General features: G+C 44.0%; 1 protein-coding gene across 1 annotated transcript in view; it reads left to right on the forward strand.

Annotated features, from left to right (window-relative positions):
- SLC25A1 (solute carrier family 25 member 1) overlaps positions 1 to 25,041 on the forward strand; it is a 40,136-nt gene that overhangs the window by 12,805 nt on the left and 2,290 nt on the right. Inside the window, exons 2-7 of the mRNA XM_033174698.1 lie at positions 13,654 to 13,761; positions 17,837 to 17,936; positions 18,171 to 18,309; positions 20,133 to 20,217; positions 22,160 to 22,264; positions 24,778 to 24,893. Coding sequence (XP_033030589.1) covers positions 13,654 to 13,761; positions 17,837 to 17,936; positions 18,171 to 18,309; positions 20,133 to 20,217; positions 22,160 to 22,264; positions 24,778 to 24,893 — 653 coding nt within the window. The remainder of the gene's footprint in view (positions 1 to 13,653; positions 13,762 to 17,836; positions 17,937 to 18,170; positions 18,310 to 20,132; positions 20,218 to 22,159; positions 22,265 to 24,777; positions 24,894 to 25,041) is intronic.

The raw sequence follows: 25,041 nt of genomic DNA on the forward strand, positions 1-25,041 counted from the left end.
CCTTCCTAACCTGGTGCCCTCCAGATGTTCTGGACAACAACAGCCACCACCAGCAGACCTGTGCCCATGGAATTTTGAGGGACACAAAAATAAAACATTAAAGACATTTTAATGTTTGGTGGAAGCCGCCCAGAGTGGCTGGGGAGACCCAGTCAGATGGGCGGGGTACAAATAATAAATTATTATTATTATTATTATTATTATTATTAGCAAATACCCACCCCAACTCCCAAACGCTGTACTGTGTGTTACGTCTTGCTGCCCCATCTGAAGGCTACCAGAGACATCCTTTAGCCAGCCTCTTGCAAGAATCTGTTTAGGTAAGTTTTTAATGTTAGATGCTTTATCATGTTTTTAATATTCTGTTCAGAGCTGCCCAGAGTGGCTGGGGAAACCCAATCAGATGGGCGGGGCATAAATTTAAAAAAATATTAATTAATTAATTCCTGGGTGTCACCACCATTGGGACCCTGCACTTTGTTGGTGCCAATTTTGACCTCCATGCACCAATGGAAGTTGGAGCAGGGCACCCAGAAATCTTATAGCTCCTTCCCTTCCATTTTTACTTTGCAGGAAGTCCCTTCAAGTTCAGTTTCTCCTAGTAAGACCAAAAGCCTTAATAAGTAGGAATGGGTTTTAGTTTGGAATTCTCAGAATGTTTGCATGCCACTTTTACTGTAATAAACACATTTTTGCAAGTGGTTTTCCCCTAATACAGTGCATTTGTGTACATACTTTTCACTGGCATATACATTTTATGCACACTTATCTAGCGTCTGTGCATTTCTGTGTACACATTACTTGGTTGGAGAAGTGTGGATTTTGAAGGATGACTTGAGTTTTCGGTGTGCATATTGTTGAAGAAGAACAAATTGGGTAGATTCACATTGTGTATTCTTCTGACCTATTTCTAGAGCTGGTGAAGAAGTTAGCAGAGCTTTTGTCTTCTCCAATAACTAATAATAATAATAATAATAATATAATAATAATTAATAAGCCAAACATACCCTGCTCCAACTTAACCTAGATCTAGCACAAAAGAAAGCTGGACTTTGTGACGGTATAAACTACGCAAATTGGGTGTGCTTGTATTAATTCTGTGGGTTACAAGGAACACAGAGGAATTTTGTAAGCCACGTTTTAAATTGTGTGTAGTGCTACGCAAGGATTCAGGCTAAAATGGCGCTGGTGGGGAGCCCCGTTCATCACCACCAAATAGGAACGCATTAGTCCTTTAAAAAAAATCTTTAACAATTCTGCTTTGCTAGTTCACAACCATAGACTGCATGAGAAACCTGCCTGGAGTTTTCATTGATTCTATTAGCCCAGCTTTCGGGGGATATACGTATACTCTACAATTAATTGCACTCTAGTTCCTTTCCATTCATATTTTGCTCGCACTCAGCTGCACCATGGGTTTGGTAGTATTGAAAGGCACACAAGCGCTTCTACTAATCCCTATATGTGTTTGTGTTGTTTTTTTAATTGCATCCTGCCTCTCCCCCCCCCCAAAAGCAGCATATAACAAAACAAATTAAGAAGAGCTGCTGGATCAGACCAAAAGCCCATTTAGTCCAGCATCCTGTTCTCAACAGTAGCCAACCAGAGGCCCATGGGAAGCCCGAAAACAGGACCTGAGCAATTGTGAGAGAATCTAGAAGATGAGTTGAATGCACAGTGGGAAGCTTTGTGGGTCTTGGTAAATCTCTCTACTGTTTTTCGGAACACAGTTTGTGGCGCCTTTTGTGCTTCAGCGTGTCCTAGCCAGAGTTGGTGCTTTGCATGACTTTATTATTTGCAGTTTTATAAGCTAAGTGCAGGGCTTTTGTGTTGTGTGTATGTGCTTGCGGGGAGGGTGGCTGGAGGTTACAACAGAGCTTTTATGCAATTGCCAATCAGCATATCTCTCTCTCTCTCCTCTTTTCCCCCCACTTGTCTCTCGGCAAGTGGCAAAGGTTCTCTGCAGGAGTCACTAATGGGGAAAGCTAAGAGCACCCTTGGGGTAAGCTTTGAAGGGCTGGCTTTTTAATGCAGGCTGATGGCAGCATTTCTTAGGGGTCTTCTGTAGTCGGTTCATGTAGGAGTGCGCAACCTTATTGGCTCCACTGGCCGGATCCTTCTCAGGATTGGCCTCCTGGGCCAAATTCGACAGGTGGGTGTGTTTTCAATGACCAGGACTTCAAATTATCTTGCAGTAGCGCACTGCTCAGAGGAAGGGTCTGTCCCTGTCCCCCGCCTTCATTTCTGTTATGTTTTGAAGTTCTCACCCAAGGCCACTAGGGGTGTGTGTATATAGTTCATTCTGCTGCAGTTTTCACTCAGGTCCGCACATGCAAATGAGGAATTGAAAAGTGACGTTCAGGGATTGGGTAACTACAGAAAGTTGTTACTGTTGCTTTGTAACTGAGTTCTATATAAGCAGGTTGCTGAGCCCTTCAGCTCACTTCTGTTCCAGCCTGAGAATAAACAAGAGCTGTTTGGAAATCACTGTGTCGTCTGCTGTGTCCACCCACAACTTAACAATTTCAGCACGGGGCATAAGAAAGTTCCCTCGTCCAGTGTCAGACCATTGGCCCATCTCACTTAGTATTGTCTGCACTGACCGGCAGCAGCTCTTCAGGGGTCCCTCTCCCAGCCCTACCTGCAGAGGCCAGGGATTGAAACCTGCATGGAAATAGCTCTAATCTCAGGAAGCAGTTTGCATCGAAACCCCTTTGCTAAAATGGAGTTTCCCACCTAGTGGGAGATTTTGTGCAAACTCCTTCCTGAAGGAGCTGGCAGCCAAACTGAGCAGGATTTAGCCCCTTGCTGATCAGCTGACAAGCAGGGATTTTAAACCGGCTTGCATTGTAGGTTCTGGACCCCTGTGTGTGCAATCTCTCTCTCTCTCTCTCTCTCTCTCTCTCTGTGTGTGTGTGTGTGTGAGAGAGAGAGAGACTTTTTTAAAAGCCTTAAACAGTAATTCTCATTTAAACTTTCCCATTAAGATTGGTGTCTTTTGGAAAGAAACTCTAGCCATTGTTTTGTTTTTAACTGAGTTTTTGAAACCACGGGTTCATTCCAGACCTAACCTCTGGATCCACCACACACACACACACACACCGCTTTTAGCAAAATCATGACACACACACACCACAATAGTCATTTCAGGTGAAACCATCATGAAAGGCCAGGGGGTCAGTCCCCCCTCTGTCTGTCTCCCCTGCCATTCACATTTCAGAACATGTCCTACTGCAGTGTTTTTCAACCTTTTTTGGGCAAAGGCACACTTGTTTCATGAAAAAAATCACGAGGCACACCACCATTAGAAAATGTTAAAAAAATTAACTCTGTGCCTATATTGACTATATATAAAGTAATTCTCTTGAATAGGAATCAAATAAACAAATTTTTCCCACGGCACACCAGGCAACATCTCGCGGCACACTAGTGTGCCACGGAACAGTGGTTGAAAAACACTGTCCTACTGTTTCAAAGGCGGCCCTCCAGACCTCTGGTCTGGCCTTTGAAATCTTGCTCTGTTTGTCCCTTCAGAAGTGTGATGGTGTAGAAATGATCCTACACTATAAAGTTTTTTTAAAAAAAAAATAACAGTAATTGCTCCGATCACTTTTGTCTCCCATCACTTAACATTCGGCCCCCGGATGATTGCTGAGAAGTGATGCGGCCCCTGAGCTGCAAAAAATATTCCCCTACTGCTGCATTAGTGGACCAAACCTCCCCACTTGGGCTTTTTTGTGGATAGTTAGCAGGAAATGTTGGAGGCAAGGAAGTGGTTTTCTCCATGAAAATTCTTGTGCAGCCTTTTTTATTCAGTTTTACACTACACATTTAAATTCAAACATTAGACATCACCATCAGCATTTAGGATTCCCTGACTCCTTAGATTCCCCTCCACCCTTCCATTGTTCCCATTTTCAGTCTTTTTCAACTGCATCACATATTTTCTCAGTTACAGGTAGGTAGCCATGTTGGTCTGCCATAGTCAAAACAAAACAAAATAAAAAATTCCTTCCAGTAGCACCTTAGAGACCAACTAAGTTTGTTCTTGGTATGAGCTTTCAAGTGCATCTGAAGAAGTGTCCATGCACACGAAAGCTCATACCAAGAACAAACTTAGTTGGTCTCTTAAGGTGCTACTGGAAGGAATTTTTTAATTATATTTTCTCTATTTTTCTTAAATAATCCATTTTTTACTTTAGTTTTCAGTACAGTGCAAGCGTTACTCAAATCCTGCCCAAAGTTTTTAGTTGATTACAGTGTTCTCTTAAGTAAATTGCAAAATTTCCCCCCATTCCTTATTATAGTTCCCCTCTTCCTGATTTCTGATTTTCACGGTCATTTCCGCCATTTCATGGACTTCTCCATGAAAATTCTGGTGTCCTCTGAGACGTTTTCCTTGTGAGTTGCTCTTGGCCACCACTTTTTTAAAATATATATATATATAATAAAATAAATCCATGCTGCTAGCTCTCATGACTGCAGAGGCAGGCTTTGAAAACGGGGGCTGAAGTCTCTGCATGGGAATCGCTTCCCGGGCACTGGTTGTTTCCAGCTTCACAAGGCAGCTTTGCCAGCTGGAAAAAACGATTGCCAAATCGTGGCACTCGAGAAGAAACCTTTCCTCCGAGCGAGAGGGGCAAGGTGCTGCGGTTGTGCTAAGAGTCTTCCGACTGGCGGGCACGGTGCCCAGCTGAATCGTGTCAAGCCCTGTATATAATCCTTTGCTTGAAGGAAGGAACGGCTTTTCACCTACCCAAAGCTCCCTGCTTACACACCCAAGATTTGAACAAGCCGGTTTTCAGCTGGGAGGACCTGGGGGCCTGACTCTCCCCTCGCCTTGATTTTCCTCTATTTTCAGGGAAGCTTGCTTATTTTGAAGTCCACAAGATTTCTGCTCCTTGCCGTTATTTTATTTGTCAGATTTACATCCTTCACCACCACTCCTGGTGGTTTTTAACCATTTATTTGATTAAGCTTTATGGAGAAAAATACAAAACTTAGTATCTTTCCCTTTTTACAAAACTTAATATCTTTCCCTTTTTTTACCCAAACGACGACTTTGGTCCAGATCCGTGGTTCCCAACGTGGGGCACAGACCCCACAGGGGGGCAATTTGATTTTTAAGGGGGGCAATTCGAGAATGAGTTATTAACAGTGAATGGCCTTTTAGGCTTCCCCCATGTGAATTGGAGTTCACTTTTTGAATAATAATAATTATATGTCACAAGGGGGGGGGGGGAGCATCAGGATTTTAGAGATTCTTAAATGGGGCATGGCCAAAAAAGGTTGGGAACCACTGATCTAGATACAATAAAACATAAAATGGGGTGGGTGGCAGAGAGAAAGGAATAGAGCAGGGGTCCCCAAACTAAGGCCCGTGGGCTGGATGCGGCCCAATCGCCTTCTCAATCCGGCCCACGGACAGTCTGGGAATCGGCGTGTTTTTACATGAGTAGAATGTGTGCTTTTATTTAAAATGTGTCCCTGGGTTATTTGTGGGGCAAAGGAATTTGTTCATTTTTTCCCTTCAAAATATAGTCTGGCCCACCACATGGTCTGAGGGACAGTGGACCGGCCCACGGCTGAAAAAGGTTGCTGACCCCTGGAATAGAGGGAGGAAGGGAAGGGGATAGACAGAGAGGAAGGAAGGAAGGAAGGAAGGTTAAAAGATAAAGATAGAAAAATAAGATTCAAAAAATAAATATTGTTGGAAACCTGCTCATCTCTAAAATAAATATAAATTGTCAGTTCTGGTGGTTTTCTCCCCTTTCTAGGAAGCAATCTAAAAGTTTCCTGTGTGGGAGGGATGGGGAACCTGAGCCACCCCCCTCAGATAGTGCTGGAGCCCCAGGTCCCCTCATCCCATTGGAAGTGCAGCAGGGATCATTCAGTTTTTATTCTGTTAGTGCTAAAGTCAGCTAGCCCAAAGGTGGGAACTGGTTGAAGCGTTGCTTAGCAACCAACCTGAGCAGCACGATATTCACTGAGGCAGCACATGATTGTGTCGTTCTGAGGGAGTTTTCCCTCTGTATATTTGATTGACTGTCTTCCTGCTATGTGTAAGGCCTGAAGTAAGACAGATGAAATTTCTCCCTTTCTCCTCAAATAATAAAATGCTTTTGTTCAGTTTGTGGAGAACACCCACCCACCAGCTTGATAGATCAGGGATGGGGAGTCTGAGGCCAGAAGACTAAATGCCCCCCATGCCTCTTTTTCTCGACTCCATCTATGCTATTTAATTGACTTTGCTAACACAGCCCTGAGTGTTGGCCATACTGGTTGGGGCAGATGGTAGTTAGAGACCAATAGCATCTGGAGGGCTATAAGTTCCTTACCTTTGTTATACAGGCTGGGGCAACAATATTCTCAAGGTGATCTTTGCTTTCGTCCCTGCACAAAATATTTTAAGCAGATGCTAATAACTGGGCAATATATCAATAATATCGTCTGAAACCAAAACAAAATAAAAAATAAAAAAATCCTTCCAGTAGCTCCTTAGAGACCAACTAAGTTTGTTCTTGGTATGAGCTTTCGTGTGCATGAAGAAGTGCATCTGAAGACGTGTGCATGCACACGAAAGCTCATACCAAGAACAAACTTAGTTGGTCTCTAAGGTGCTACTGGAAGGAATTTTTTTATTTTTTATTTTGTTTTGACTATGGCAGACCAACACGGCTACCTACCTGTAACTGGAACATCTGAAACCAGTTTGAAGTCCATATAGTGATACTGGTTTAATAGTTTTTGACCTGGCTATAGATCACAAATCATGATGGGTGGATCTACACATGGGGGAAACCCCCCTGCTATAAATAAGTCATAAATTAAATTGTTACTGTATAACGAATGAAAAAGGAAAAAAAAACGCTATGTAAAATTGCATAGAAAAGTTTTGTTCTCTACAACGCCATCTGGTGTTGCATGTTTATAACACATTCAAAACGTTTTTTGGCTAATGCAGCTGAGTCCTGCGTGTGCGTGTGCGCGCTATGCAAAAATCACAATGTGAGGAAAACTGTGAAGCCTCTAGATAGCTCCATGCTTATTTCAGGCATTTTGATATATCAGTATATTGTGATATTCCTAGGACGTTTAATCCTTTAAGCTAAAGTTTGTGCCAACATTCTCCTTTGGTTACAAAAATAAAAATGAATAAATAAGCACTTCTCCAGTTGTGCATACACAGCCAGTCGAGGACGCAGTGAACTGTGGTCCTGGGATCCACATTTTCAGACAACCCGCACTCATCAATCTGGGATTTATAGTAGCCAGAAGAGCTAAGATTTACTGAACTGGGATACAGCTCTGTTGCAAGAAGCATTTACTCAAGGCTGGGCTGTGTTGTCATAGTTGAGTTTCGGGCTTCCTGGAGTATTGCATCCCAAAGAGTCGGCCCGAAGAAAGATCCTTTTGTTTAGCTCACTCTGTGCAATGCAGGGTTCAGCGGTTTCTTTCTTGGGGGAGCCGAGAGTTGCTGAACAACAGCCCTGGAAGACAACAACACAATAGGGAAAGATTTAGCAGCTTAAAGTCAAAACCACCTATTGTTTGAGCCAAGCAGTGCTAGGTCTGCCTGGGGCACATGCATTCTAATGCTTAAGCCTGAGCAGAATGTTGAGTGGCCTTTCCCCTTAAAAAAGATCTAGAGAAAGATTCTAGTCCTCATGGTTGTATACAAAGGGACCAAATTAAATGGGAACATGAGAGGGAGTCCAGCTCAGCAGCTCTCCAGAGTAACAGACAGGCTTGAACCAGGGATGTTTTCTTTTGGGGGGAATAATTTTTTTTAAGATTTTATCAGAGATACAAAGATTATTATCAAATATATTTTTGTTGTCCAGACTAAAACATTAACCTAGATAAAATGAATACATAGATCCAAGGGAAAGAAAGAAAAAAGAAAGGGGGGGGGGGAGAGAAATAAAGAGAAATAGAAGAAAGATTAAAAGAGAGAGATGTGGGTCCAATTGCAACCACGTGGAGATATCTGGATGCCAGGTTGGTGACTGAAATCTCCATCTGACTGGCCTCTCTAGCTTTTTAAAGCAGAAAAGCTAATTTATTGCATGTGTAGCACACCATTTTCGGCAAGGAGCCCATGGTTCCTCACACCCCTCCTCAGTTAATCCCTACAACAACCCTGTGAGGTAGGCTAGGAGGTTGTGACTGACTCCAAGGTTCACCCAGTGAGCTTCATGACCGAGTGGGGATTTGAACCCTCAGCTCCCAGGTCCTTGTCTGAAACTGTAACCACTACGCCACACTGCCTTCCTAGAGTACTTCTGCTATGGGGCAGCTGTATAAATTAAGTACAGTGGTACCTCAGGTTACAGAAGCTTCAGGTTACAGACTCCGCTAACCCAGAAATAGTACCTCAGGTTAAGAACTTTGCCTTAGGATGAGAACAGAAATCGTGCGGCAGCGGGAGGCCCCATTAGCTAAAGTGGGTACCTCAAGTTAAGAACAGTTTCAGGTTAAGAACAGACCTCCAGAACGAATTTAAGTTCTTAATCCGAGGTACCACTGTAGGCAAATAAATATGTGGAAAGCAAAATGTCACTTAGAGCAGGATCTGAAATATTTTCCTCAAACCTTGAATTCATTTTATTTTGGGTTGTTACGTTGGTTACCGGTATTTTAATGTGTTGCAAACCTTTTTGACACCCCCTCCTTAAAATATAAAGCAGTCTAGAAATGAAAGGAATAATAATTTCACTCCAAAAAAATTAAATAAAAGAGTGGTTAGACTATTCCGTTGTGGCGAGTGTAACCTAGGTTTAAGGTGCCATTTGGCGATAAGCTTTATATATCTGGGTTTCTGACACTGTATTGGAGGGTTTGAAGAAACTTGCTTCTATGGTGTGAGAAATAACTGAGCTGGCAAACTCCCAAAGGCCAGCCTTTTATATTTCCCTCTGCGGCGAGGAACAAGTTAGATCAATGTAGGGGGGTTTTCCCCAACCCGAAAATAATAGAGAGGCCTCACTTTGGAACCCTGTTGCCTTTTTAAGAATGGAAGAACCTTTTGAAAGCAGGCATAATCTTTTGCTAGATCAGGTCAAGGAGAAGAGAGAGCTCCTAGTCTTCTGGGGCGTGAGAAGAATCTGGAGGAGGAATGGGTGCTGTTTTATTCCGAGTGCACCCAGAACTAGTTTATCAGGTAACAGGATAAGCAGCCAGAAACAAGCATACAAATAGACTTGATTCAGTCCCTGCCCTGAAGAAATCTCTCTAGTGAGAGGCGCCTTCAAATCTTGTTGCTCTAAAAAACAACAACACAACACACGTTCCATTCAGCAGAGATTTAATGTTAGGGTAGCTAGGTGGTCTAATTCACGGGGGGCCATCGTCCTTTTAAAGTGCTGCCCGGTTTGAAGACTTCTGAAAAATTAAAATATTGTTAGCGTTCCTGTTCTGTGCTCCTGCAATTCTTTCTTTTTCTTTTTTGAATTTGACTTTGTTCTGCGATATTTTTTGGGTGTCGTTCAGAGATCTCTTTCAGTAATGAATCAATATATTTTAAAAAATCAACGTAATAATAGTTCTTTTAATTAGGTGATTCATAAATAATAAAAAGTTTCCTGGGGCACAGCAGGCTCCCCACCTCCTTTTTTCCATTTTTTAAATGATGGTGTTATGTTTTGTGTAAACAGCTTAGGGATTTCACGCGTTAAGCGGCGTACGGATATTGTAAATAAATTAAACGCGATCTCGCTGGCGTTTCCATGCTTGCGCCAGGATTCTGGGAAATGTAGTTTGTTCAGAGTGCAGAAATTTGGCAAGCGGCCCCCTGTCCCCCTCACAGAGCTAAAATTCCCAGTGTGGTTTCCCAAGAAATCCCATTTCTGTGTGAATTGTAGGTCTGTATTGGGACTGGGTGATCTCCCAACAACTTTTAGCGCCCTGGACAAAACTCTACGGTTCCCAGGGTTCTTGGAGGGATGCTGTGGCTGTTTGAAGTGGTATGATGCTGCTTTGAATATTCAGATGGGAGCCTCTTTCTGCCACCCTAAGCCACCTGAAATTCTCGTTTCTGTAAACGGGCCATCTCTGGGATAGATCAGCTAGAAGAGCATGAGACACAGATTCTCAGGGTCTTGGATTCGAGACTCACATTGGGCAAAGGAATGAGGAATGAATGAATCTTTATTTGCGTCGGCCATCAGCCATAGCAATAAAACGAACAGTACAATATACAAAGAATAGAAATTAAAAGTCAATTATATAAAATACATTTTAGGTTTTTGAATCAATAGTCAAATAGTGGATCTTATTCTGATTGCCCCAGCTAAAAACCTTGCAGCCTTTGCTGTCACCTGCTCATCTTGATCTGCCAAGAGAAAGGAGACTGTGGCAGTGGCTGGGTGACCCGGAATGGACAATAAAAGAGGGGTGAAAATGTTGTTCCTCAAGTCTTTATAAAGAGTGCAAGCCAGAAGGGCATGCGCCACCGATTCGGTTCTGCCATCTCCACAGACCCATAAACGTTTTTCGTGTGGAATCTGTTGGAATCGCCCCTCAAGTACAGCCGAGGGCAATACATTCAATCTTGCGAGGGTAAAAACACATCTATATTTTAGAATTGTTAGGTGGTGCAGATAGGGTGCCAGAGAGTTGAAATGGGAAGGTGCAAAATACCATGGGCAAAATTTCCTTATTGTGGCCAAGTTGTTCTGACGCTCAATACGATTTAGGCACTGACAAATTACAGTGGTACCTTCGGTTACATACACTTCAGGTTACAAACTCCGCCAACCCAGAAATAGTACCTCAGGTTAAGAACTTTGCTTCAGGATAAGAACAGAAATTGTGCTCTGGCGGTGCAGTGGGAGGTCCCATTAGCTAAAGTGGTGCTTCAGGTTAAGAACTGTTTCAGGTTAAGAACAGACCTCCGGAATGAATTAAGTACGTAAACAGAGGTACCACTGTAGACTTGTTTGCTTTACTAAAACCCAGAGTGAGTAGCTGTTGGTAGTGATAAGCCACAAGTGAGTTTTTTTTTTTTAAGAATCTTTATTAATATTACAGACAAACATTAATAGCATAAGTAACATAGATAATAAATCATACAAAACCAAAAACATTACAATAAGAGAAATAAATACACAAAACAGAAGAGACAAATACTAATGATACATTACATTTAACTAACAGTTTAAAATCAATGACTTCCAGTCGTTCTCACTATACTATGATGCTATCCTAATTTTCTTACACAGATTTATAAATTATATAGATCTACTGTGTTATGTACCCTTGTGCATTATCTGATTCATTTTTTTTTTGCTTACAAGTATCACTCTAATTCTGCAAGTATTCTTTCATTTGTACAATATGAATTCAGGTATGTTTTAAATATTTTCCATTCTCCATACACCTCCTGATCTGACACCACTCTAATTTTCCTGGTCAATTTGGCTAATTGTAAATACTAAGAGTGGGGTTTTTAATAGACTGTTTTAGTCCAGGCGCTCTTGTGACAACCTTGCAGCACAAGGGATATTAGACTGGGTGTGTGTGTGTATGTGATTTGAGTTTAGGCGAAGCCAATAGCTAAGTGTCCTACGCCAGACCCACATTGGGCAAAATATTCCTGCATTGCAGGGGGTTGGACTAGATGACCGCATGATCCCTTCCAACTCTGCAGTTCTATAATTTTTCCACCCACCCTCCCCTGTTAAAAATCTTTCAGCGGTTGTGTGGGCCATCTCTCAAAGTCTGGCGCGGGAACAATCTGTGGTGCTTTCAATTCCGAAAGCCAGTCCCGGGGGCCAATTGGTCATTTAAACGATTTTTCAGCATGCATGGAATATTTTCCCCTTGCGGACCCGCCGACAGCTTTGTAGTCATCCGTGAGACCTGGAAGCCTGCTCAGCTGATGCTGATGTAGATCCTGATTTCCTGGCCTGAGCGTTGACTGGGCATGCCTCGTGCCGAGTCATGCTTGGGGGTGCGTTCCTCTTGGTGAATGATAGTAGGGGAAAGAATGACTCGGCCAGTTGACAGGGTCAGGACGTGAAGGCGGATTTTCATAGCCAGAGAGGGAGGTCAGGTTTCAGGAAGGTCTCTGTGTGTGGGCCAACCAGCTGGAGATTAAAAATATACCACATCAAAGCTGTTCAGATGCATAGGCTGCCGGATGCTCCTGATTTTTGGAACATGACTGTGCTAAAAGTTATGAGGAGAGCTGTTTTCTTGCCAGTGGGGTCTAGCAGTCAGAATTTTGCACTGGGGTTGGCAACAAAGCTGGGTTCAAATCCCCACTCAATAATTTGCGAACTTGGGCACAGATGCAATTCCCAATTCTTTATCATACAACGGTGGCACTTTGACACCATTGGTTACTGGGGAGCTCAGGAGCCAAGACGACAAGAACTTTAAAAAAGAATGGGGAAAGTGTATAATTTCTGTACAAGATCATTGTAAGCAGGTTAAAACATTAGCAGGATTTTAAACACACTTTTAATGTAACAGAATGTATGGATGATTTAGAAAGACTAAAAATTGGAGTACAGTAGTATTGATATGCAGTGGAAAATAGTAACAATAGGACCCACGGAAGGGATGGGGGGGAAGACAGGAGATTAAGAGTAATCTTGACATTTGGATTTGGAATTGATTTTGTTATATGTATATATTTTTGAAAATCAAATAAAAATTTATTTTTTAAAAAAAAGACACCATTGGTTGTATCCAACTGAGATCTACTCAAGAATAGACCCATTTACTTTATATTCTTTACTGAGAAATGAAAAATGTCCAAAATAGCAACTGCATAGAGTTAGACACACACAAAAAAGAAGTAACAAGAAATACCGGTAGCACCCATGCAGAAAACAAAACAGAACAACAAAAAAGATAATTGTGTTCTCGGAGTAAACCCATTTAAATTAATGAATGAAATGTAACCTTTTCCATTCATTTCAGTTGGTCTACACTGAGTGCAATTCACTTTCACTCCAACCCTGTAAATTTTACTCTCTATGGGTTGACATCAGTTTGCATTTTTTAGTGCAGAAAGTATTGATCTGATGTGTAGAGATCTTTCCTATTCTAATTAATTCAAGAGTGTTCCGGAAGCTTCTCTGTGTGAAAGAAACAAGCAGAAGGTTCATGATGGTTGGCTTATTCCTTCAGAGAAGCTGAGTTCAGCTGGCATAAACTGGTTCTGTTATCTCTTCTGTCAAGGTCACGCTGACTATAATAATAAGGCTAGAAGGAACCTGGGTTTCACTTTCTATCTCTTTCCTTCTGGTGTGGTATTCTGTACACAGTATGCTTAGTGTTAAGGTTTAGACTTATTATAAGTTATTGCAAGTTTAAGTTAAGTTTGCAGCAACTGGATTTCTTATGGACTGTGCCATCTTGAATATTGGATTTGTGGCCATTATGCTCATTTGCCTTCAGTAGCAGTAAAGCTCTGCTGGATGAAATACAATGGCCTCTGGTCTATTTTTTGGGAATCCTGTAACGGGTTTAAGTTTTTACTCTTCTAACTATACGTTGGAATCTACTCTGGATCACTATTGAGTAGAATTTCCATGACAGAGGTATGCTCACGCAGGCAGAAGGAGAAAAGAGTGTTGATTGCGATTCTTTTGGAAACGGGGGCTTTTTAAAATTTTTGCTTTGCTTTATTTTTACCCCTAGGTGGCATCGCTGGCGGCATTGAGATTTGCATTACATTCCCCACAGAGTATGTGAAAACACAGCTTCAGCTGGACGAGAAAGCAAACCCACCCCGCTACAAAGGAATTGGTAAGTCTTCACCAGGCAGTAGGACTGAAATCCACCAGATCTCTCACTGTCCGTTGTCCGCTCCAAACCGATTCCTGCAAGCAAACCAAAACGTGACCCTCGCCAGGCTGTTCTGAGAGGTGCCATGGGGGAAGAGTCACATTTTGCAGGTGGATGAACGTGTGGTTATTTACTTGGTTATTTAAACAATTAAATATTGGGTTATACTAGCTTCATGCAGCCCTTCAAGTGGGTGGGGGCACAAGCCCGGAAGCCAAAGTTAACCACAGTTTCCTGTTCACATGTGAACTGGGAAACTATGGTTCAAAGGCTTTCAAAGAAATGATGGTTAAAAGTTGGCTTATGAATCCTGACTAGTTTGGAAGCTGTTGACCAAAGTTTCCCAGTTCTAACTGTGGCTTCCTGGCTCTCTCTCACATGCATGAAAAATAAATAATAATAAATAATAAATGTGTGCAAAGCAGATGCCCAACCACCGAGATACAGCACTCAACAGGTGCTTCAGTGTGAAAACAGGACGGAAATATCAGCATTATAATTGGGGGAAACCGGTGTCTGAGTGCACCCACAGTCCCTGTGGTGCCACATGTCATGGTGGTGGGGGGGGTGGTTTCACCCCCTCCCTTATTTATCCAGCCCAAGGAAACAAAGCCCTTCAGGACCACTTTGTCCCTTGCGGCATTCACCGGTGACGTGCAATGTAGCTGCTGAGTTGAGCCTGACGGATGTCCCCCTCCCACCCACACCCACCCCTTAATATAGCCTTGAGCTCTTGACCGTTCTACCATATGATAGCAAGAAGGAAAGGAGCGACGGGGGACCTCGTGTGCCGCAGGCAGTGGCTTGATGACTCATCGCCTAGCCTGTTTGCCCGGCTCACTCGCTAAGGAGGTTGGCGGTGTTCCAGCCCGGCTGGAGCGTGACTAGATTTGCAACCGATGAGACACGCTGTGCTGCAGAACCCCCTTAGCGGCTTGGCACCAGCGTCACTCTGCAGGTAGCAGCGGCTGGTTGCATCCTGAGCTGGGGCAAGGATCGGGAGAGTTGCGTGGGAAGGCTTCAGAGCTGTGTGCCCACATTCAATTCATGCATGGAGAAAGGGGTCGTTGAAGTGGGCTTTGTGCCGTTCTGGTGTACCGCTGCTCTTAATGTGCCATCTTCCCTCCCCGTCCCCCTTGACGTAGCCAAAAAACACACGGTTTAAAAGCAAGGGCTCGGGGGTAGCCAAGGATACGGAGCAGTTCTGATTTGGCAGGATAAACACTCGGCTCCCCTTTGTAGGTCATCACAGGAGAGGCTGCTACGTTTTCGGCCTGGTGTGGCCTGCTTTGCAAACTCTCCTCAGGGCCGACCTTGACCACCCTGCAGAGAGCTAGTGGGCCGAAGCAGTAGAAGCTGGTTTATATCAGGTCAGGTCAGACTACCTAGCTGTGGTCCAAACCACTGAGTCTCTTAGGCTTACTGATTGGAAGGTCGGCGGTTCGAATCCATGCAACAGAGGTTGTTGTTGTTGTTGTTGTTTATTTATACCCCGCCCATCTGGCTGGGTTTCCCCAGCCACTCTGGGTGGCTCCCAACAGAATATTAAGAACACGATAAAGCATCAAACATTAAAAACTTCCCTAAACAGGGTTGTCTTCAGATGTCTTCTAAAAGTCAGATAGTTGTTTATTTCCTTGACATCTGATGGGCGGGCGTTCCACAGGGTGGGCGCCACTACCATTGCTCTGTCCCAGCTCCTGCCAACCTAGCAGTTTGAAAGCATGCCAGTGCAAGTAGATAAATAGGTACCGCTGCGGCGGGAAACTAAATAGTGTTTCCATGCGCTCTGGTTTCCATCACAGTGTCCGTTGCGCCAGAAGCGGTTTAGTCATGCTGGCCACATAACCCGGAAAGCTGTCTGCGGACAAACGCTGGCTCCCTCAGCCTGAAAGCAAGATGAGCGCCACAACCCCACAGTCGCCTTGGACTGGACTTTGCCTTCTTTACCTTTACCATGTCCACACCATACAGCTAAAGCATTGAGGTACCACTTTAAACAGCCACAGCTCCCTCCAGAGAATCCTGGGAGCTGTAGTATGCTAAAGGTGCTGAGAGTTGTTGGGAGGCCTCCCTATTCCCCTTACAGAACTACATTTCCCAGAGTTCCCTGGGAAGAGGGATTGATTGTTAAACTGCTACGGGATTTGTGAGGGGAATAATAGCTCTCAGCAGCCTTAAACCACAGCTCCCAGAATCCTTTGGGGGAAGCCATGACTGTTTAAAGTGCTTTCATAGTGCATTAAATATATGCTCTCTTTTCTGCCCACTCTCCCTTTTCATTTTTGTTTTATTTTTTTTGTATACATTTAAAACGCATCTTTCATCCAAGGAGCTCAAGAAGGCATCTATGTGTTTGTGGAAGGGGGGGGGGCGGCGGGTGAGTGTTTTGTTTCGTTTTTTTAACTATCCGTTTTGCGGTTTTATCCTGTATTTTTATCTTGTGAACTGCCCTGAGACCTTCAGATGAAGTTTAATAAATAAATAACCTGCCTTACAAGGCTGTTGTGGGGATCAAATGAAGAGGGGAATCGTAGAATCTCAAGTTGGAAGGGACCCTGGGGGTCATCTAGTCCAACCCCCTGCAATGCAGGAATATGCAGTCGTCCCACGCGGGGATCGAACCTGCAACCTCGGCGTTATCAGCAGCACGCTCCAACCGTGTACGCCGCCTTGAACTCCTTGGAGGAAAGGTGGGGTATAAATGCAAAAAATAACTAAAATGGACTAGGTGGATTTAAGAATTGGTTCAGGAAATAGAATTCTTTTTTCTCTCCTCCTTAGCACAGAATGTCTAACTTGCTTAGGGTGAATTACACGCAGTCCTCAGAAGTGAGATGAGATGAGAATCTTTCTTAATTATGGCCCAGCAAAAAAAATATCCCAGTTTGATTCTTGTTATTCATCTCAGCCTCGCGAAAAGCCTGATCTAATTGCAAAGACAGAATACGTAGCCGATGATAAGTGTCTAGGGATGACAAAAACCTTCCAAGGAGACTGAAAGAAATAGCTACGTTTGGACAAGATTTATTTAAAGGCTGTGTGTGGATGGGGATTTGTTGCCGGTAAAAAGCAACAACTTTGTTTTAAAATGTCAGAAGAAATTAAAATGGGAACAGTAATTTGTATGGTTTGCTGAAGTTTATGGACCAAGAAGCAGGAGAGTTCAGACCCAGGAAAGCCAGCCTTTTTTTAGAATAGGAAAAGCATTATTGAAAAAATAAGAGAAATTCAGCAGTGGCTAAGCTGCCTCAGTTCCTTCTAGAACCTTCGTCCTAAAAAATAATAATGTTAGCCTGGCATCTGCTGAGGGAATCGTGGTTGGTGAGCTTCTCAGGCTTGTTAGTTCCAGTTCTGCTTATTTAGGCATACGCCAATTTTTCTTCAGGACTCCATGTTGTATTGTATAGGACAGCGAGAGGGAATCTGTGGTCCTCCAGATGCTGGTGGACTCCAGCTCCCATCAGCCTCAGCTAGGCCGGCTAACACTGAGGGATGATGGGAGGTGTAGTCCTGCAACACTCAGAAGGCCGCAAGTTCCCCCATCCCTGGTATAGGATTATGGCCCCATCCGCACTATCCATTTAAAGAGCTACGATACCACTTCATAAACAGTCGTGGCTTTCCCCAAATTATCCCCGGGGAATGTAGTTTGCTATTGCTGCTGAGCGTTTTTAGGAGACCCTCCCTCGTTCCCCTCGCAGGCCTACAATTCTCAGAGTGGTGTAGGAGTGAACCCCTCTTCCCGGGGAATTCTGGGAGTTGTAGTTCCCTGAGCAGTACATGGGGTCTTCTAACAGCTTTTGGCAAACTACAGTTCCCAGGTTTCTTTGGGAGAAGCTATAAAACTTGTGCGGATGAGGCTTATATGTTAAGCAGGGATTACCCTATGTTTCACTGGATTTATTTCACTCCACCTGGTAATATATATTTCTGGTGTGGGCTGGGAGATGGCACATGTTCTTGTTGAAGCAGAAGCAGTATTATTAACAATAAATCGCCCCCCAGTCACATTACTCTTTTCCCCCTTTTTCAGCGGACTGTGTGAAAGTGACCGTCCGAGATCATGGGATCAAGGGGCTCTATCGTGGCCTCAGCTCTCTGGTTTACGGTTCCATACCAAAAGCTGCTGTGAGGTAATCACTTTCGGATTTTTATTCAATTATTCAGTAGTAGTAGTAGTAGTAGTAGTTGTTGTTGTATTGGACTTCTTAGTCACTTTTTAAAATGCAAAATGTATACTGGAATTTAGTCAAGTTGCTCAGAGACTCCTTAAAGCAGCGAACGCTGAATAAATTGAATAAATAATATAATAATGGCAAGAGCAGCCTGTTCTCTGCTTTTACGAGCTGCCTTCTTTCTCTTTCCAGGTTTGGCATGTTTGAATTCCTCAGCAACCACATGAGAGACGCAGAAGGGAAGTTGGACAGCAAACGAGGGCTCCTGGCTGGCTTGGGGGCTGGCGTGGCTGAAGCGGTGCTTGTGGTGTGCCCTATGGAAACCATAAAAGTAAACAAAAACACAAAGATGCACACAAAATGTGTTTGTTTGTTTGTTTTGGGGTTGATTAAATGTGTATCCAGCTTTTCAAGAACTACTCCCAAAAGCAATTTACACACACACACACACACACATATATACAGGTGAAACTCGAAAAATTAGAATATCATGGAAAGGTTCCTTTCTTTCAGTAATTCAACTTAAAAGGTGAAACTAATATATGAGAGACTCATGGCATGCAAAGCGAGATATGTCAAGCCCTTTATGTGTTATAATTGTGATGATTATGGCGTACAGCTGATGAGAACCCCAAATTAACAATTTCAACTTTGGGGTTTTCATTAGCTGTATGCCATAATCATCACAATTATAACAAGCAAAGGCTTGACATATCTCGCTTTGCATGCCATGAGTCTATCTCATATATTAAACTCCAGTAGCTAATGAAAACAATTGCTTACATAAATGGACTTTTCCACGATATTCTAATTTTCCGAGTTTCACCTGTATTATATGTGTATGTGTGTGTGTGTGTGTGTATATATATATATATCTGAAATAATAATCCTATAGGAAGTTGCCCTTTTCCCAAACGAGATCATTGGTTGATCTATCTCAGTGGTGTTGATACCATGTGGCATCAAACTTAAGTCCTGCTCATAGCAGACCAATTGAAATGAATGGACCTAAGTTTATTGTGTCCATTAATTTCAGTAGGATACAAACTGCTGACTGGCTAGAGCTGGTGAACTAATGCCAGTGTACTGGAAGAAGCAAAGATCACCAGTGTCGAAGCAATGATTCTTCAACATCAACTTTGTTGGACTGGTCATGTTGTGCGGAAGCCTAATTATTGTGTTCCAAAGCAACTACTCTATTCCAAACTTAAAAATGGAAAGCGTGGTGCCTGGTGGGTCAACAAAAGAGGTCTAAAGAATCTCTCAAGGCAAATCTAAAAAAATGTAGTATAAACACCGACAACTGGGACACACTGACCTGCGAGTGCTCCAATTGGAGAACAGCCATTACCAAAGGTGTCATGGGCTTTGAAGACACTCCAGGATTTCAGGCAGGGGTCTTTCTTAGCCCCAGCTGGAGATGCCAGGGGCTTGATCCCGGGATCTTCTGCATGCAAGACGGATGCTCCACCAATGAGCTACGCCCCTTCCCTATTTAAGATACACACTCTCTTGCACACACATCCTCGCACACTGTTCAAGCTGCTGCACACAAACGCAGAGACGCCGAATGAATGACCTGTTTGGAAAAGGGCAGCACGCCAACCTTCTGAAGACGTGCAGTTGCAGCAAAATAAATGCTCAAGCAGCTTTTTCACGGGGCGGTTTCCCGCACAGCTCCCAAAGGGGGGGGGAATCTTTTGCGTGAATCTTTTGTGAAGCTGCACATCAGGGTGAACATCAGGGACCTCCTAAAATCAAAACCCACCTTGTGGTGAACAGCAGACATTGCAAGGACATTTCCCAACCATCTCCCTCCTCTTTTGGGGGTCTGGCCATCTTTGTTATCTGGGCTTGGGAGAAAGAAGCTCATCTTCCTGATTCAAATTGCCACACAGAAAGAGAAACAGGAGCTTGCCGCCTTTAGAGTGCGTGTGAAAAGTTGTGGAGATTAAAAACAGCATCATCGCCATTAACAAACTACAGTTCTCAGGGAGTTTTTTTCCACCACTTATGTGCTATTGTTGTGTGAGTGATGGGCTACAGAATGCAGCTGCCCCTTTCGAAAACAAACCAGTCTAGAAGGGGCTGAGTGAGTTAAAAAAAATATCTCTTGACTTGCCAGTAAGTGATCTGGTGGCTGTTCCTCCACAGGTGAAGTTCATCCACGATCAGTGCTCTCCGCAGCCAAAATACCGAGGTTTCTTCCATGGGGTGCGGGAGATCATTCGGCAACAAGGTGAGACGTGGCGTTTGTTAGCAGGGAGACGTCCTTGGCAAGGAGAGCTTTGGGGGTTTGCATGATTGGGAATGAGAAAGGAGCTGTCTCCCTTCAAATCGCAAGCAGGTGAAGCTTCCCATCTCTCAGTTTGGAGTCTCTTGGGTGCTCTTTTGCTTGTATTGGAACCTCTGAGCCTCCAGATCTTGTTGCTACTCCTGGTCCAATGGCCATAAAATGAAGGGGAATAATTAAGAGCCAGTGTGACTTAATGATTAGAGTGCTAGACTAGGACCTGTGTTCCATTTCCAACCCCCTGCAATGCAGGAATCTTGCCCATAACCAGGGGCGTAGCAAGGGGGGGCGGGGGGCCCCGGATAGCGCCCTGGGGTGGTGACACTCGGGGGGGGGCCGCCTCCCACAATCCCCGCCTCCAGCCAGCGGCGTAAAAAGCTTCTGAAAGGGGGCTTTCCCCCTTTCAGCGGCTTTTTTCACCGCTGCGCTCCCTGAAGTGGGGGAAAATGGAGAGGGGTGGGCCAGCGAGGAGGGGTGTCACCCCCCTCGCTGGCCCAACCCCTCTCCGTGCCCCGGGACGGCTCCGCTCAGGGAGCGCAGCAGCAGAAAAACCCGCTGCGCTCCCTGAGCAGAGTCCGCGGGGAAAGGAGAGGGGCAGGCCAGCTGGCCCGGGCGGAGGCGTCGCTCCGTGCGCATGCGTCATGACGTCATGCGCACGGAGCGACGCCCTGCCCCCAGGGGTGCCGCTTGGCTTGCCGCCCCTGCCCATAACCACTGCTTGGTGCCCTCAAACCACCCACCTTCTGGCTAACAGTCAGGTGCACTGATCTTTTTTTTTAATGAAAATTTATTATATTTCAAGAATAACAAAAGAGAAAAAGACAAAAAATGAAACACAAAATACAAATACAAACACTACACATCTAAAAAAAAATAAAAAAAACTACGCTTTACAACAAAATACTAAAACACCAAAAACACAACAAATAAATCCTAAGCATCCTTATACTCATTTAATTCTTACTTAATGGACTTCCTCCCATCTTCTATGCTGCGTTCATTACAAATTCACTTTAGTAACTTTATAACAACTTTAAATCTTCATTCACAATTAATCTAAACCTTATTTTTCTATCATCCTATCTCTAACTTTAACAACTTATATCATTCTTATATACCTTAGCAATTCTAACAATTATATCCTACTTTTTCTAAACATAATCTATGCTGTTGCCGTTATTTCCGCTGATTTCCAATTCAAATCTCGTATCTTTTCACATTTTTTCATATAGTCTCTAAATTTCTTCCAATCTTCTTGTACCGCTTCCTCCCTCTGGTCTCGGAGTTTCGCAGTCAGTTCAGCGAGTTCCATATATTCAACTTCATCTGTCATTGCATCTGTAACTGACTGGCCATCCACTGCCGAGCCAGGGTCAAGGTTCTTGTATTCTTTTACAAAGACCTGTACAACTTCGGTCCCTGGGTACCTCGGCGGCCACCTGAATTCATATCCCAGCTCAAGTCACTGTGTGACATCACCTGCTGGAGCCTTGTTGATTGTTCCCCAAGTTGGCGAGGCTTATTTGACAGGAACACGGAACCGAGGCTTTCATGTCGTGAGCCCAGCCTTATGGGAACTCTCTTGCCAACAGACAGCAGGCAGCTTCTGTTTCAGCATTTAAATGCCTGCAGAAATCTTTTCTATTCCATCAGGCTTGTGCAAGCATTTAAGAATAATACTGTATCTCTTTCCACAATAGTTGGCTGATTTCTGGTTTTAATTTTTCATATGGTTTTTACATACAGTTGTTGTGAACTTCTCTGGTATTCTCTTGACTAGTCAGTGGCTTATAAATATTTTTTTATAAATAAATATTACTACCAGTGTGGTTTTCCTGCTGCCTTATTCTTCCTCTTGATCTTCTTTTTCTTTCTATTTTTGCTGCAGGCTTCAGGGGAACTTACCAGGGTTTAACAGCGACTGTCCTGAAACAGGGATCCAACCAGGCTATTCGCTTTTTCGTCATGACAGCTCTCAGGAATTGGTACAAAGGTATTTGGAACCCACTTTTCGGATATCATCTTTCTGTTTCTGGGTGGTAATCTGAACAGTGTCCCAGATCTTATAACCTGAAGGCTTTTGCTATGGTAAAAAGAATAATATCCAAGCGGAGACCTGGGTTTTCTTTTCCCAGCATGCACTGATGCTGGTCAACAGCTTCTGTCCCACGTATCTGGAGTAGGGCTGGATAATATTTTTCAGCCTGAGGGCCACATTCCCTGCTGTGCAGCTCTCCAGGGGCCATATGCCAGCAGTGGGCCAGAGGTGTAAGCAGGCTGAACAACCAGTGTGAATGTTCACCTTTGTATAGTAGCTAGTTTCTACGCACCCCCTTCTCGACCCTCCATCAAGTGTGGTGTAGTGGTTAAGAGCGGTAGACTCATAATCTGGTGAACCGGGTTCGCGTCTCCGCTCCTCCACATGCAGCTGCTGGACGACCTTGGGTTAGTCACACTTCTCTGAAGTCTCAGCCCCACTCACCTCACAGAGTGTTTGTTGTGGGGGAGGAAGGGAAAGGAGAATCTTAGCCACTTTGAGACTCCTTCGGGTAGTGATAAAGCGGTATATCAAATCCAAACTCTTCTTCCTCTTCTCTTCTTCCAAGCAAGAGTCATGAGCAGGGTTCAAGGACCACATCCCAGCAAGGCAGAAACATTCGATTCGATGTTTTTATATGCTGCTTGCCACTTAGAGAACAGTGTTTTGTCTTTTTCTTTTTTAGGAGTTTAAACATTTTAGGTCATATGTACATGTATAACAGTAAAATAGCAGTACGACAACAGTAACAACATAAACCAAATATGTTGGAGATGGTAGACAACATGCCGGAACAGAGAACAGTGTTAGTGGGTGGCTTTATATATAAAATAAAGGTAAAGGTAAAGGAACCCCTGACCAGTCATGTCTGACTCTAGGGTTGCGGCACTCATCTTGCTTTACTATCCAAGGGAGCCGGCGTACAGCTTCCGGGTCATGTGGCCAGCATGACTAAGCTGCTTCTAGCGAACCAGAGCAGCACACGGAAACGCTGTTTACCTTCCCACTGGAGCGGTACCTATTTATCTACTTGCACTTTGATGTGCTTTCGAACTTCTAGGTGGGCAGGAGCAGGGACCGAGCAACGGGAGCTCACCCCATCGCGGGGATTTGAACCGCCGACCTTCTGATCAGCAAGCCCTAGGCTCTGTGGTTTAACCCACAGCACCACGCACGTTATAAAATAATAGCATGTAAATAACATACTGTTCTTTGCAGCTGAGCCACTAAGGGGCACTGTTCACCCAGCTTCCTGTTCAGTGTTGCATAGCTGAGTGGCAAGCAGAAGACCCAAACAAATTATGCCCACCTGTTCATTTTTTAATGTATTTTAAAATCCACCTTTGGGGAAAGTGGTGTTCTAAAAATAAAATAGATTCCCTTAACTCAGGGGTGGTGGTGGGGTGGAAGACACCCCACATTTAACAAAAAGCAGGTCTTTAGATCCAGATAAACTCAGTGCTTCTCCTCTGCTCTTGAGTCGATTGAGTGTTCTCTACCTTTAAACAAACAAACAAACAAACAAAACTGGAGTTTCCTATAAATACAGTAGCTCGGTTGGTTAGAGTGTGGTGCCAATAACAGGCTGCCAATTAGTTTTCGAGATTCAGTGCTGGTTTTGACCTATCAAGACTTTTGTGGCTCCCAATACCTCAAACATTGGCTCTCCCCATGTGAGTCAGATCAGAAACTGAGTCCATCATCAGAGGCCCTTCTTCATGTGCTCTCTGTGAAGGAAGTGCCGAAGGTGGCAGCAGAAGAAAGGGGTCTTTTCAGTGTTGGCTCCCTGCTCTGCAGGGGACAACATCTGGCACCAGTGTTGTGTCATTTTAGGTGCCAGGTGAAAACATTCTTGTTTACCCAGGCATACGATTTTTAACTGGGGGAATAGGTTGATATATCTGTGGCCTTTGTTGTGCTTACCTGTTGAGTAAGGTGGCTGGGACTTGTTGCTTCGCAAAAGGTTCTCAGATCAGTGTTTTAGTTTTTAGTTTGTTGCTGGTTTGAATGTCATTGTTTTATTTTTACTGTGTAAGTCGCTTTGAGGCGCTTAAGTGCAATATTGCAGCTAATGAAGTTTAATTATTTATTATTAGTATTTTCAACATTATCATCGTCCTGAGAGGCAGGGTGTTGTTAGTGGTTTGAGTGTCGGGCTAGGACCTTGGGAGACCAGGGTTCAAATCCTGAATGGGCCACAAAGCTCTCTGGGTGACCTTGGGCCCATCATTTACTCTCAGCCTAAACTACCTCGCAGGTTGTTGTGGGGATTTAATAAGGATTGGGAGAGCCACCTTGAGCTCCTTGGAGAAAAAGGTGGGAGATAAATGCAAACAACAACATACACTTTTTAAATTCAAGCCAGATTTCCATTTCGGAGTGAGTTGGCTCCTGACCCCTTTGTTTTCTACTCTGCTTCCTCACATGCCTCCTCCTCCTCCTCATCTTCCTTCTCCTTCCCCTTCTAGGAGATAATCCAAATAAAGCCATCAACCCGCTTGTCACTGGGTTGTTTGGGGCAATCGCCGGTGCAGCCAGTGTCTTTGGCAACACGCCACTGGATGTCGTGAAGACCAGGATGCAGGTATGCCCAAATCTCCAAACCTCTCTTCAGGGGAAGCCTGTAGGTCAGATTCAAACTGGGCCAACCTTCCAACTGAGCCATATTTGAATGGTGGGCAGGGCCAGAGGCAAAAGGGGGGAGGGTTAAAAATGCATTTTACCTGCTCTCT

This window comes from Lacerta agilis, chromosome 17, assembly GCF_009819535.1.
Source record: "Lacerta agilis isolate rLacAgi1 chromosome 17, rLacAgi1.pri, whole genome shotgun sequence".
Taxonomy (NCBI): Eukaryota; Metazoa; Chordata; class Lepidosauria; order Squamata; family Lacertidae; genus Lacerta; species Lacerta agilis.